General features: G+C 41.0%; 1 protein-coding gene and 1 pseudogene across 2 annotated transcripts in view; one reads left to right on the forward strand and one right to left on the reverse strand.

Annotated features, from left to right (window-relative positions):
- The window catches only part of DNMBP (dynamin binding protein), a 66,638-nt gene that overhangs the window by 4,121 nt on the left and 47,371 nt on the right, over positions 1 to 15,146 (reverse strand). Inside the window, exons 6-14 of the mRNA XM_007470330.1 lie at positions 13,530 to 13,677; positions 12,929 to 12,946; positions 12,363 to 12,562; positions 10,650 to 10,780; positions 9,643 to 9,747; positions 6,939 to 7,067; positions 2,068 to 2,400; positions 1,523 to 1,702; positions 54 to 252 (exon numbers count right to left, since the gene is read on the reverse strand). Coding sequence (XP_007470392.1) covers positions 54 to 252; positions 1,523 to 1,702; positions 2,068 to 2,400; positions 6,939 to 7,067; positions 9,643 to 9,747; positions 10,650 to 10,780; positions 12,363 to 12,562; positions 12,929 to 12,946; positions 13,530 to 13,677 — 1,443 coding nt within the window. The remainder of the gene's footprint in view (positions 1 to 53; positions 253 to 1,522; positions 1,703 to 2,067; positions 2,401 to 6,938; positions 7,068 to 9,642; positions 9,748 to 10,649; positions 10,781 to 12,362; positions 12,563 to 12,928; positions 12,947 to 13,529; positions 13,678 to 15,146) is intronic.
- On the forward strand, positions 3,874 to 5,830 carry LOC103083108 (ORM1-like protein 1 pseudogene; annotated as a pseudogene). Its single transcript, XR_014368703.1, has one exon. The product of XR_014368703.1 is annotated as an ORM1-like protein 1 pseudogene (transcript).

The raw sequence follows: 15,146 nt of genomic DNA on the forward strand, positions 1-15,146 counted from the left end.
AATCCCTCTTTCCTCATTTAGAGTTACAATAATCTGTCGCCTACTGTTCTTACCTCCATTGTCAATCAGCCAGCGGTTCTGGCTGCCCATGGGGTCCTTTTTCTTAATCACGCCCACCAGGTCACCTTCCAGAAGTGAGACGTCCAGGTCCTGGGCAGCATTGAAGTTCCGTTCTGCTTGGAAGAGCTTTTCAGGGGGATACCTTGCCAAGAGGGAGGCCCGGAGTTCTTCCGACTGAAGCATGTAACTTGGCTGAAAGGCAATATAAGAAATACAATCATCAAAACCCCTTCCTGGCCGTTATCCCAGCAGCCATATTTAATCCCATATGCTGTCAGTCTCAGAAGCGGAGGCAATGACAGCCAGCTCCGTACTCCCATCAGATGCCTTTGCGCATGAGTCAGTCCATGTGGCTATAGGTAAAAATCATAATCTCTTAGGTCACGTTTTGGTGCCTTTGTAATAAGAAAATTTAACACACCCTTAGTTTTATATCTGTTATCCTGTGACAAAAATATGTGATTAAAGTGCCACCTAAAGAATCAAAATATCTAAGTAATATGAGTAGGTCTTCTTGTGTTTTACTGTATGAATCTAAACAACTGAGACTTTCCTTATCTAGACTTCATATCTATAAAAACAATACTCATAAAAATAAGAAAAAGTAAACGTGATTAAAAAATCTGATTCCCTCTTTTAGATCATATAAATTAATGTCTATGGGATTACATGGGGCAAAAATATTGTAAGCACCGATAAATCAGCAGTCTTTTAGGTTTTTACCCCATATAATCTGGTATATCTTACCCTACTTTTCAGAATATGCAAGAATCGAGTTCAAAAAGAAAATAACTCCAGGTTAAAAAGTGGTCAGCCATTAACTGTTCGGCAGTGTATCAGATAACCACCTTTTCCAATACATGATCAAAAATAGGGAGCCTGGCAGAATTAACATACCCTTAAACCGGTTCCTTTCACTGATCAAAATACTAATATTAATTCTTTACTAACTCCTTTTATTGTATAGGATAGGATCCAAGAATGCTTTTCAGAGGGCATTTTGAAGTCTGTACCAGGAGGCACACTAGTGGTACCTAGTGATAGTGAGTGAAGGAAGGAATGAGTGAGAGCATGATAGATTTGAACTCAATAACCTTTATTCTCCAATTATTATAAAATATTTAAACTCCTATTAAATTGCTCATCTGTAGAGACAGAGCTGAGTCCATCAATATTAATAATAATAATGATGATGATAATAGCTTACTTGAATAATGCTAACTAATAATGGTGTCAGGCAATGTCCAAGTGTTTTACATATTTTAACTCATTTGAATCTCAGAACAACTCTATGATGTAGGTATAACTATTATCTGTGTTATAGACATGAGGAAACCGATGAAGCACTTGCTCAAGGACACAGATGAGTCACTGTCAGAATTGGGATCTGAACCCAGGCGGTCTCACTCAGGAGTTCACACCTTAACCACCAGGCCATATGAGCCTCTCCAGTTCCACTCACCAGGCCCAGGAGTGGCTTTCGGGTGGACTGGCGGTCCATAGTTTTCCTTTCAGATGACCTCTTGGTGGCAGGAAGAGACTCTGGGAAGAAGGTGAAAACCTGGAGTTGCTGCAGGACCCTGCTGTGCTCCTCATGGAAGACGGCAATCAGGTTCCCTTCCCTGCCGGTGACTTTGAGTAACTGGAGTCCATGCACAGGGAGAGCAGAGACAGAGGAAAGAAGAGAATACACGTGAACGATCCCAGGACTGGCACAGTCTCCTTAAAACTCCTCAAGTGTAAGCCACCAACACCGCAGCCCAGTGCCCGCAGCCTGAGCTGGCTGGCTCCTCTGGGATCTCTCAGGGTGGAAGGAGAGCCATTTAAAGGCCACGGGTTCCCTGGCTCCATCAATGGATCAAGAATTCTGATTCCCGACAGGCCTGACCCAGTGACATACTTAATCTACCTAGTTTAATAATGTCTCTGACAATCTGGCTGTGTATTCCCAGAAAAACTCCAGGAGAACTTGGGAGTCTACCTCTCCATGGGGAGGGCGGGCCTCACCGAGAGCAACGGCTTCAGCTGCTCCAGCGCCTGGCGCACGAAGTCACAGTGGGCCTCGGCGTAGCCATGCACACAGTTGCTGAAGAGGCCCTGCGCGTACTGATGGAACTTGGGCAGCTCGTCCAGCAGCTGGGCGTTCAGGGCCTCGTAGTTGTTCCGGGCCGACTGCAGCTCCTCCAGGGTCTTCTTGTCCTTCAGCTTCTCTGCCCGTTCTGTACAGTTATAGAAGTCCAGAAGCTTGTCAAAGCGTTTCTGCACCAGCTTGTGGGGCCCCGTGAACATGTTCAGTAACTGATTCAGGGGAGAGATGACCAGCCGCTCTGTCCTCTCCTTCTGTGGGGACGAGAAAGGCACGGTGTTCAGTGTCCCGAATTTGTTATTCTCAAAACTATCTTCAGGTAGATTTTGTTATGTCCTGTACCACCTGCTTTGCTCCTAGTGCACGAGCTAAACCCATGCAGATCTGACACCAGATGTACGCACATATTCCACAAAGCTTCTCAGCTTATAACTCTTCACCCAACTATTTGCTCACGCCAAAGAGTGTGCAAAATAGCTGCATAGTTGATAACAAATGCTAAACTACATACATGAACATGATGTTTGCATTACAACCCATTTGTGACCATCTGTCTGGTATCATTTATGTGTACATGTCTATATATAACTTGAATTTAACTTAATATTTAGTTGTTAAAAATAGAATTACCATATGACCCAACAATCCCACTCCTGGGCATATACCTAAACAAAACCATAATTCAAAAAGAGAGGGCTTCCCTGGTGGTACAGTGGTTGAGAGTCCGCCTGCCGATGCAGGGGACATGGGTTCGTGCCCGGTCCGGGAGGATCCCACATGCTGCAAAGCGGCTGGGCCCATGAGCCATGGCTGCTGAGCCTGCGCATCTGGAGCCTGTGCTCCGCAACGGGAGAGGCACAACAGTGAGAGGCCCGCGTACCGCAAAAAAAAAAAAAAAAAAAAAAAAAAAAAAGATCCTGCATGCCGCGGAGCGGCTGGGCCCGTGAGCCGTGGCCGCTGGGCCTGCGCGTCCGGAGCCTGTGCTCCGCAACGGGAAAGGCCACAGCAGTGAGAAGCCTGTGTACCGAAAAAAAAAAAAAAAAAAAGATACATGCACCTCTATGTTCACAGCAGCACTATTCACCATAGCCAAGACATGGAAACAACCTAAATGTTTGTTGACAGGTGAATTGATAAAGAAGATGTGGTACATATATACAATGGAATACTACTCAGCCATAAAAAAGAACGAAGTGGAATCTAAAATATGACACAGGACTTCCCTGGTGGCGTAGTGGTTAACAATCTGCCTGCCAATGCAGGGGACATGGGTTCAAGCCCTGGTCCGGGAAGATCCCACATGCTGCGGAGCAACTAAGCCCACGTGCCACAACTACTTAAGCCCATGCACCTAGAGTCTGTGCTCCACAACAGGAGAAGCCACCCAATGAGAAGCCCATGAACTGCAACAAAGGGTAGCCCCCGCTCTCTGCAACTACAGAAAGCACGCATGCAACAGCAACAAAGACCCAATGCAGCCAAAAATAAATAAATAAATAAAATATGACAAATGAACGTATCTATGAAACAGAAACAAAATCAGGGACATAGAGAATACACTGGTGGCTGCCAAGGGGGAAGGAGGTGGGAGAGGCTTGGATTGGGAGTTGGGGATTAGCAGATGCAAACTGGTGTATAGAGAATGGACAAACAATAAGGTCCCACTGTGTAGCACAGGGAACTATATTCAATATCCTGCAATAAACCATAATGGAGGAGATGCCGCCGAGGAGCTGATACTGCTCTGAGCCAGCCAGCCGCCAGGAGTGGGGTGGCGGCGCAAACATGAATGTTGGAGCTGCCCACAGTGAGGTGAATCCAAATACCCGTGTAATGAACAGCAGGGGTATGTGGCTGACATATGCATTGGGAGTTGGCTTGCTTCATATCGTTTTACTCAGTATTCCCTTCTTCAGTGTTCCTGTTGCTTGGACCTTAACAAATGTTATACATAATCTGGGCATGTATGTATTTCTGCATGCAGTAAAAGGAACACCATTTGAAACTCCTGACCAGGGTAAAGTGAGGCTCCTAACTCATTGGGAACAACTGGACTATGGGGTACAGTTTACATCTTCAAGGAAGTTTTTCACAATTTCTCCAATAATTCTATATTTTCTGGCAAGTTTCTATATGAAGTATGATCCAACTCACTTCATCTTAAACACAGCTTCTCTCCTGAGTGTGCTAATTCCCAAAATGCCACAGCTACATGGTGTTCAGATCTTTGGAATTAATAAGTATTGAAATATGTTCTGAAATGAACAAAAATTTTTACAGCTACTGAGTTTTCTGTAAGGAAGGAGTGGTTAGTAAACTGCACTGTTTCTGTGATAATGTGAAATGAGAGGTGGCTACATTGGAGAGCCAATTGCTGGTTCTTCATATGCTGTTTTGAAGTGCAGATTCTTATGAGAAGATGCCTCTGTTTAATGAATCTGGTATCCTTCTGACGAGGGGCTTTAGAGGCAGGCTGGGCAGGCCCAGCTTATAAGTTAAATGGCTATAAAGTAAGGGTGTAGTAGATAAATCCAAGGAAATAAGAGATTTATAAGAAACTAAGTCCAGCTTAGCTTATAATGAATGGGCATTATGTTAGGAGAAGAAAATGTTTAATCATTCAGTCATGGTCAGTTTAAGCAGAGTTACATGTAAACCAGAATCATTTCTTTACAAGTTTATTACAGATTGTTTTTATTACCATGCATATTCCTCTTGTGTTATATAAGAGGATATATACCCTCTTGTTTTATACAAACCAATTCCTACCTTATGAATGTACTTTTTTGGTTTTGTAGGATCAACATTGTGTTGATAGATGAGTTCATTTTTACATTTATTAATTTACTGAGTTCATGAAGGTCCACCTTCATGACTGATTGATGATAGAAGATAGTTAGGCATCTTAGAAGCAGCCTCTGAGTCGGCCTTCTAATTTTGGAACAAAGTGGGTTTTGCTGCCTTTCCAGGTACAAGGCTGCTAAACCAATTAAGAAAATAATTTATTTCTTGTAATTAAAGTATATGGTAACTTAAAGTTCTGCTTATTCGGTTGAGCAATCTAATTGTTGAAGTCTGCCATTCTTTACCGATGGAAATTTAAAATGGACAACTACATAGCCAACCTGTGATCTGGCAGAAACTGCTTCTCTAGCAATACTATCAGAGTAAATAATGGAGTCTTTTTTTAGCAGGTCTGCAGTAAAAGGTATCTTTCCTTAGTCCTCCTGCTCTCAATCTCCATACTTTGCCCATTAACATTTTGCCTGTCAATACACGAGTCTTAGTATAGATAACTAAGAATGGTAACTATTTCCAAAGCAGCAACCATATTGAATCCTTGTGACTTAAGAGAAGCTTTCTATAGTTGCTGACATTAACTGCAAGAAATAACTATATTCTACTTTGAGAAGTAAACATGTCAAAAAGAAGTTCTGATATGTGACGAAACTGAAAAACCTAGAACATTTGTAAGCAAAATTGAGTGAAAAGAATTATAATACCAACTTAAAAGTCAATTTGTTTCAAACTGACTTTTGGAGGTAATGATCATTGTTTTGTATTTCAAAAGTATTGAGTTTAGAAATCAGTTGTATGATAATGCCTTTGTATGTCTGTCTTTTCTCATGTGTTTTTAAATAACCAGTAATCTATACTTTAATAAATTTTTCTTTGGTGTAAAAAAAAAAACATAATGGAAAAGAATATAAAAAAGAATGCATATATATGTGTAACTGAGTCACTCTGCTGTACAGAAGTAATTAACATAACATTGTAATTTAACTATACATCAATAAGAAATAAATTTAAAAAGATTTGGTTGTTACATAAAGCTGGGGTAGAGAAACTTTCACATACCCATCATACCTCTTCTACTCATAACTACTTAGTAATAATCTGTTTTCACTTTTCAAAAGTTTTTGTCTATTTCTTTCTAGAGGGATAGACATAGAGGGCACAATATTGACACAAAAGAACATAAATAGGTGCTTAGTAAAGTACTTTTAATAAGATGCTACTGTTAGAATAACTGTATATTCCCCCAAGTTCCCCCAATGTTTTCTAAAGATGCTTCAAGCATCCAGAGATCTCCAAGAAACTATCAAAGCCCACCCATTTCTACTCAGGAGAGATATATAGAATTTCCCAAGCAATCTGGCATTTAGTAGTCTTTACAAAATAGTTTGTGCCGTTTCAAAAATCTATTTGTTAATCTCTTAACTATGCATAAATATTCTGTTTTAAGTTATTAGCTCTTTAGTTGTTTTCTTTTGATCAGTTATCAGTAGTGATACCAGATTAAATTTCCTGGTTTTCCTTTATCCCCTGAAACTGGGCTGATCACAAGTTATAAAAAAAATCTATTTGCAGGGCTTCCCTGGTGGCACAGTGGTTGAGAGTCCGCCTGCCGATGCGGGGGACACGGGTTTGTGCCCCGGTCCGGGAAGATCCCACATGCTGCGGAGCAGCTGGGCCCGTGAGCCATGGCCGCTGAGCCTCTGCATCCAGAGCCTGTGCTCCGCAGCGGGAGAGGCCACAACAGTGAAAGACCTGTGTACTGCAAAAAAAAAAAAAAATCTGTTTGCATACATGCAGGTCCTATCTGTCCTTACAGCTGATTGAAAGTCAGGTTCTGAATATAAAATTCTGATATGAACTTAGCTAAAGAACACTAGGATTCCTGGTCCATGGAAGCGTGTCTCTATGGAATTAACTTTTCCATGAGCTGGATGTTAGAGAGAACCCTGGGAAGAGGCCCAGCCTGGAAAAAGTGGGCTGAAGAGTCACTTACAAAATTTGTGAAGAGCTGATCACTGATGTAGCGATGCACCTTCTCGAACTGTTCCAAGTCTCTGTGTCCCTTCTCCATGCACACATCCCACATGCTCACGGCAGCCACCACCTTCACACATGCCGATTCCTGAAGCCAGTTACAAACACAGGTAAGACCAGACAGAACTTCTAGCCTCCATCATTCATCCTAGATAGCAGTTAGCAGTCAGAACCAAACTGACCTGCCCGTCCAAGGGCTGTCACCCATTGCTAGGGAGACAAGCCTTTTTAAGAGTTGGGTGCTCAGGTGTATACTTGCTACACATTTAGATAACATGGGGAGAAGACAGCCAATAGGGAGATATCAAAATTAGAGGAATTGTAGGGTAAAGTCCTAAGGCAAGGGAACCATACTTGGTCAAATCTCCCACTTTAAGCCAATGTGTTCCTCAATTTTACTTGACCTCATTTTCAAAACATGAAGGGAGAGAGTTTGCTATTTAAAAGAAGTGTCGGAAGCACTTCAAATCAGTGGGTATTACTCAATAAATGATAATGACAGATAACTAGATAAAAAACAAAAATTTGGATTCCTACCCCAAACCTTATATACTAATGTAAATTCCAGCTAGATTGATGACTTTAATATAAAAAAATAAAATGATAAAAGTACTGGAACATAGGACATCTTTTTAAAATTACCTTGGAATGGGAAAGACCTTTTAAAGTATGACACAGAACTAAGAAACCATAACAGTTTAGTTAGACTACACAAAAATAAAACTCTCTACACAGAGAAAACATTTTAAGCAAATTCAAAAGTCAACAAACTGGGGCAGGGGGTATTTGTAAGACAGCATCTCAGATGAAGGGCTCTTTTCTCCAACATATACAAAGGTACTACCAGTCAATAAGAAAAAGAACAATAAATCAATAAATAAGTGCCCCCAAATATAGACAAGTCACAGAAAAAGAAATATAATGATTTAAACATACAAAAATATCCTCAACTTCATTCATAATATAAGAAATGTAAATTCAAACTATATTAAAATAGCGATTTTTACCTTTCTTGCTGGCAAAGATAAGACATTTTGATTTTGATAACACTGTATGTTAGCAAGGGATGGGGAAACTGTTTCATACATTGCTGGTGGGGAGTTTTCACTGGTATGATACTATGAAATTTGCATTGATTTATGATTTGCCCCAGAAAATCTAGTACTCTGGTCTTCAGATACACTCACATAGATCAGAAAAATGATCTACATGCAAGGATATTTCTCGTGCCAATGTTTCTAACTTTTTACAACAACTTAAACATCCATCGATGGGCACTAGTTAAATTTATATGGCATGTCCATAACAATTAAATACTATGCAGTTGTAAAAAAAGAACAAGGCAACTCTGTGTGTGCAAATATGGAACGATTTCCAAAATGCAAAACCCAAGATGCTCAAGAGTGTGTGTGTCTGTCTCTCTCTCCCTCCCTCACACACATATCTCTGACAGAAGAATCTGATAGATGTGTCCGCCTCTATAGATGACTAGGAGACAGGGGAGGGGGAGGAGTTATTTTTACTTTATACTTATCCCTTTGGTAGTTTTTGAATTTTGTACCATTTTACTTAGTTAAAAAAAAATAATAACAATAACCATTTTTAAAAAGCAAAGGAGCTCTTTTAAAGGAAATTATTTGTTTCATGGGATGAGATTTTCCTGTGTGAGGGACAGGGGTATATGGTATACTTATATAAACACTATTCTATTAAATCAACAGAGAAATTACAGGTATTAAGAGAAAGGATTCTAGTCCTGGTTCTGATTTCATGAAGGAAGCACTGCCTGAGGGAAGGAAGACCAGGGCCCGCCTGATCTCCCAAGTTCTTCCAACTCTCTAGACCTATTCATGGCTCTAACAACCTTAGAGGCCTATGTACAGTTGTAAATAAATATTATTATTCGAAGCACACCCCACAGGAACCATTCTCTTACTATTTGATCTTCAAAATGATTTTGAGAAAATGAACTGTCACAAGTGCTTCTTCTATAACTAGGTACAGGAGACAGGGGGAAAAAAGGGTGATGAAGATCGAAAGAGAGGGAGGAAAGAGCTAGGTCCCTTTACTATGAATATAACAGTGCTGATCTTCTGACGTTGTTTAACTTTTAAATAACCTGTAAGAGGGCCTTCCCTGGTGGCACAGTGGGGTTAAGACTCCACGCTCCCAATGCAGGAGGCCCAGGTTTGATCCCTGGTCAAGGAACTAGATCCAACACTCATGCCACAACTAAGAGTTCGTGTGCCACAACTAAGGAGCCCACGTGTTGCAACTAAGGAGGTGACAAGCCAAAACTTGCTCACCTGCCGCACCTAAGACCTGCTGCAACCAAATAAATAAATGAATAAATAAAACAATAACAGGAGGATATTCGTTCAGTATTTATATCTGTAAGAATCCCAATTAAAAGTTTGTCATGGCATACTGGTCATTTGAGTCCAGGTTATTCCACATTCATTAAGCAATATGCTGGATGAACAGGAAAGCAGATGGAATTATACCGTATGTGATTCCTTTTTATTTTTTTGGCTGGGATCTTAGTTCCCTGACCAGGGACTGAACCCAGGCCCATAGCAGTGAAAGCACCGAGTCCTAACCACTGGACCACCAGGGAATTCCCCACTGTATGTGATTCTAATGGGAGTGATGTCTTTACTCACCCGGATATGCTGGAGGTAGAGAGACAGGTCTCGGATAAAAGATTTGATCAATCTTTCTTGCATTCGAAAGTTTTTCTCTGTTTCTTCAAATACTTCATCTTTAATCTGTTCAAAATAAAAAAGTGCTGTTAGCAAATTGGGACTCTCCCTCTATAGATCTTACTGGCAAAAGCATCTTTCTTAAAAGCATCTTTTGTTTAAATTTTAAGCCTTTGATGTTTCCCTGAATCATACTGAATTGGATTTGACAGAGCTCCTAAGTACACACAGGCCCTCCTGGCTCTAACTGACCCCCTCTGTTCCTGATGGAAACCCTTTGCTGGTCAGGCTGTTTGCTTCACCAGTATTGTTGCTTTGCCTGGTTTGCCCTCCTCTCTCCCTATGCCAAACCTGCCCCTCTCCTTTAAGACTCAGATTAAATCTCTTGCCAACATGAAGCACACTCTCACGGAGCTCCAGTTTTCTTAAGTACCACAGCATGTAGAGAAAAAACTACAAAGCTTAGCAACTGATTCTTTGGCTGGTATTTTCCACTGACTGTATCACATACACATGGTTCAGTGCATGAAGTCTGGAGACTGGATCTACTCTGTTGATAACTCAAACCTTAGACTTTACATTTCCTCATGTGTGACATTATGGTGTTGAGCAAGGTGATCTCTGAAATCCCTTCTAGCTTAACATGTCTACAGTTTTAATTTTGTTTCCCCAAATAGATTATAAGCTCCTTATGGGTGTCTAAAACCATGGTAACTGTTACATGGTGACCGATCTGGCCTCCTGATTTGCCTTTATACACACTGTAAGCGGCTCACCAAGGCTCGGATGGAGGGTTGGGTGGATGGATTTAAATAAACAGTAGCTGCAGGGTCCTGTATCCACCAGCTAGCAAACACCAGGGGAGGTACTAAGAGGGGAATCTTGCCAATTCATACCATGCAGGCTGCCCCGTGGAGCCCTGAAAAGCAGCCAAAGACAGGCTGAAACTTCAAGCGCAGGAACCTCACCTGTGGGGCAAAGCCAGTGAGGTGCTTCAGGTGACTGCTAACCCGGTTGGATTTCTTGATGATGGAGTGGATGTTCAGTTTGGAAATTTTCTCCATGAGGCTATCTTCATCACCCTTTCGGTACTTGAGGACTGGGGAGTGAGTCAAATTGGTGAGTGAAGAAAGCCCTCTTCTGAGCATGGACAGACTACAAATGAGACTAACAACCCAAACTAGAGCTAGTGCTTGTTTTCAATGAGCTTATAACTGAGTACACAAAACATTAGTCCAAATCACCATTTATGGACAGATCGGATACCTGGAGAACAGCAGAGACTGTGCACAGACTGGAGAAGGTTAGAGACGAGGAAAGAAGGTCACAGAGGTGTAAGGAACAGAGCCTGAGATTTGGAGTCAAGGAAACCTCTGAGTTCAGTGCCTGGGTCTGTCATTTCATCAGGGTGTGGCCTTAGGGAATTCCCTGGTGGTACAGTGGTTAGGACTCTGCACTTGTACTGCCAGGGCCTGGGTTCAATCCCTAGTCAGGGAACTAAGGTCCTGCAAGCCATGTGGTACGGCCAAAAAAAAAAAAAAAAAAAGGTGTGGCCTTAAATAAGCCACTTAACTTCTCTGAGCCCCATTTTCCTTTCCAATAAGATGTAGAAAGTAACAGTACCTGACTTATAAGACCACCTTAAATGGTCTCATATGCAAATGAGATATTTATATACAATCGTCTCATAGTGAAATGCTATGCAGGAGTTTTTGATTAATCTATGTGTCATGCATCAGGCACAGTCTGCAGAAAAGCCTGGAAATAAGAGTAAAAGGGTAGCAAGGGAAGGTTGAGTGGTAGCAAAAAGGCACACTTTACTGTTGTAGGAGACGAAGATGACATTACATGAGGAGATATGAACCAAGACAAAGGGCCAGATGGCCAGAGAGCTTTAACATCCACAGTCAATGTTAAACACGGGTGTCATGGCTGAAGCAGAAGGGGAAAATGATTTTAGATAAATATGGAGAATAGTGGAGAGACAGGCAAAGAGGCTATATTATAGATTCTTTGAGGATATGAATAATAACTCAGTTTAGCACGGTCACCATGCTATACTCATTGAGTGTTCAAAATCAAAGCCTCAACAAGAGATTTGATGAGACAAAAGAAATGGTTCAGTTTGTTCTATATTACAAAGAAAGAGAGGGTGTTTGGCAACTGACTGCACAGTTCTGTGGGGGAGGGGAGGGGCACAGACCAGAGGCAGGACTGATGGGACCAGGGAGGTGGGCAAACCCGGGTCTTCTGAAAGAACACAAAAAAGTTCTAGCTTAAGTGGAAACACTAAAATATCCAACCAGATGTGCGGAGCAAACACATATAAGCATGGACTGTAAAGGACTGCCTTCAATGAGTTGAGAAGGCAATCACTCATGCTTGAAGGAACTCTCCTGATCAGCCATTCTCTAATAGGTCTTTATATCTCTTAGGAAAGACTCATTGCTATAAGCTTTATCACAGGTGGCTTATTTCCAACATGCATGGTTGTGCTTTTATTATGATCACTGCTTTTTTTCTTTCATTATCTCATTTTCCCCAAATTCTATTACCATTTCTTCATCACAGCGCTATTACCTACCATCTGCTTGTCTACCTCTGGTGAAGTAATTAATTCTTTTGAGAAGGAGAACATTCTTAAGGGTATACCTCCTTTTCATCAAGTATGCTTTTCTTACCCAGGTCCTTTCGACGTTTATATTCATTAATGTTAACGTTGATTTCCTTGACTGCAAGGACTGCACTGGTTAAAGGCACTTTATCTGGGTGGGATTCGGGGGTGGAATTCAGCAACTCCATCAGCAGCAGTGGGTAGCGCATTACTCTCTGCACTGGTTTGATGAGGAAGGAGCCCAGGTTAATATAATTTGTGCATCCCCTTCAAGAGAAGGAAAAACAGAGACTTCAATCAACTGTCAGTAACACAGGGCCTACAGGTAGTATTTGTTATTCCTAATATAGCTCCGTTCTTTCACCCTACTTCCCAACTTCATTCATTCACATTTACTGGGCACCTAATAAACACCAGGCAGTGTTCTAGGTGCTGCGGACTTAGTAGTGACCCAAAAAAGTCCCTGCCCTGGTGGAAAGAGGCAGACAATAATCAAACAAACATTATATGAAGTGTCATTTGGTGGTAAGTGCTATGGAGGAAAATACAGCAAGGCAGGTCTACTTCTAGGTTTCTGTCTATAAAGGAAGAAAATAATGAAACGAGTTTCTGCATCAAGTGGCAAGAACTTACCATTCATTGTACAGGCTCCTACAGGGCAGTGAGCATGAAAAGAAGAAACAGCTGATTAAAGAAAATACTGATGCTGATTTTCACATTCCTCTCAGAACATATTAGTCCAACTAATGGGTAGACAAAAACCACATGGGATAGAAGGGGAACTGTGAATGTCTATGGCGGCATATCTAGTCTATTAAAAAAAGTCAGTAAGCCCTTAACTTCACTTTGACCTACTTAGACATATATTATATCCTTATAGCCTGCCTCCCTAAGACAGGAGACTCTCACCTGATGGTCAAGAATAACTGACTTTATCTGCTTACCTTTTCTCTCATTTGGACCAAACTATCTTCCTGGCAGCTTCTTACCCGAAAATGCTAACTTAATACTTTGTGTACATAGATAAAAGTGATTTTAATGGATAAAACTACAAGCAGGAAGCTACTTAAGATTTCCATGATATAGAATGGGAAAAGGCAAGTTACATAATAGGACCTACGATAATGTATCACTTATGTTTAAAATATGATAGATCCATAACATAGACATGGGAGTGACTTCCAAAAGGCAGAACTGAAGAGCTATGATGGAATGAAGTGCTCAAAACTCCTACTTAAGATCTGCCAAGGAGTCCTGAAGATGCTTCTGGATCTTCTCATCCTTCTCATATATTTCCAGCAATGAGATGGCCTCATCATGATTCTGGCAATAAACCTTGTATGTTCCTTCAAGCTCATCTCGGTGATCAAGAAACACCGGTCCTTTGGAATATACACAAACATACAGTGTTTTTTTAGTAACTTTCTTCTCAGCATACTAAATGGAAGGTATATAACCAAACTTTAATACCAGATAATCCTATCGCAAGAAATGAGAATAAGACTATCCTTCAAATTAATATATTTCCATGTAATAGCTTAAAATTCTACTTATTTAAAGCAAAATTTAAGAGAACTATCTCATCCATGTATTTATTTTTCAGAATGCATACACATGCACACATGTGTGCACACACACACAGCTGGTCCCTGAAACAGAGTCCAGTCCCTTTTCCGTCAGGCAGAGTAAGGCATTTGCAAGTACTCTCCATATAGGCATGTGATCAGAACCTGTAAAGACCCCTCAGCTCTGTAAGCCCCAAATCTCCACAGGGGTGAAGAGATCCTTCTACGGCAGCAGCTTCCAACCTTTTCTTTGCACGTAAATACACAAGACTATGAAGTTTATCATATTAATAAATATATTAATTTATAATGTAAATTAATATATAAATATATTAATACTATATTATATAAATATAAACCCCCTGAATCTATGATATAATAATATATGTACTTCTTTATAAAGCACTGAATAGCAAAACATAGCAATGAATCTAATAATCACCATAATTTCAAAGTATGATGAGTGACACAAGAAACTGGTATAATGTGTTGTTTCTGGTCATTGCTGGAATTTCGAGATACTGCAACAACTTAATGTGATATGAGCAGGTGACTTCAGTTGGTGACAAAGTCACTGTTCCCTACAGTCATACCTTAAATCAATGCTAAATTTCTGTTATAAATAAAGAAACATCTATACAAGTTGGTGGACTACTTGAAATCTACTCATGGACCCCTGGTCTACACCATTTGGGCACAGGAATGATTCCTAAGCAAACTTCCCCGGAGCAATTTCATTTAGATCGGCTGCCTGAATGTGCCGATTCCCTGAATTGTTAAAAGTGCTCTTCCTCTTGCCCCTCTTCCCTCTGTGTACTTGCTTCTTCCTTCTTCAGCTTGCACTGCTCCCCAAAAGACAACGTCCTCTCATCCTTGAGCTCCTCCCTCAAAATATGACCCTACTTACTGCTTCCCCTGTAACTATTTCTCCCAGCCGCTCTGGGCATAAACCCCTTCCCTCAGGGAACCCCATCCCTTTCTCTACAAGGTTACCTCTGTTCCATGCTGTGTCCTATGGAATTCCCTATTCTCGTGCAGAGCACTTTCTATTTAAATGAAATGTATTTCCTTAATTATAGCTCCTTCCAAAAGAGAGCCTTGACTGTGTCCATACAAACCACACTCGTGCTGCTGTCCAACTGGCAGCCTTTCTCTGTCTAATCCTGTGACTCAACAGGCACAGGAGTTAAGAGTGGGGCTGCTTCCTTTTGACCTTCAGGGCCACTTTGGAATCCCTGAGCCACCAACGTCTTTATCCAGTTTCACCATCCGGTATTTGCTTGTCT

Source organism: Lipotes vexillifer, unplaced genomic scaffold (assembly GCF_000442215.2).
Source record: "Lipotes vexillifer unplaced genomic scaffold, Lipotes_vexillifer_v1.1 scaffold916, whole genome shotgun sequence".
NCBI classification, from domain to species: Eukaryota; Metazoa; Chordata; class Mammalia; order Artiodactyla; family Lipotidae; genus Lipotes; species Lipotes vexillifer.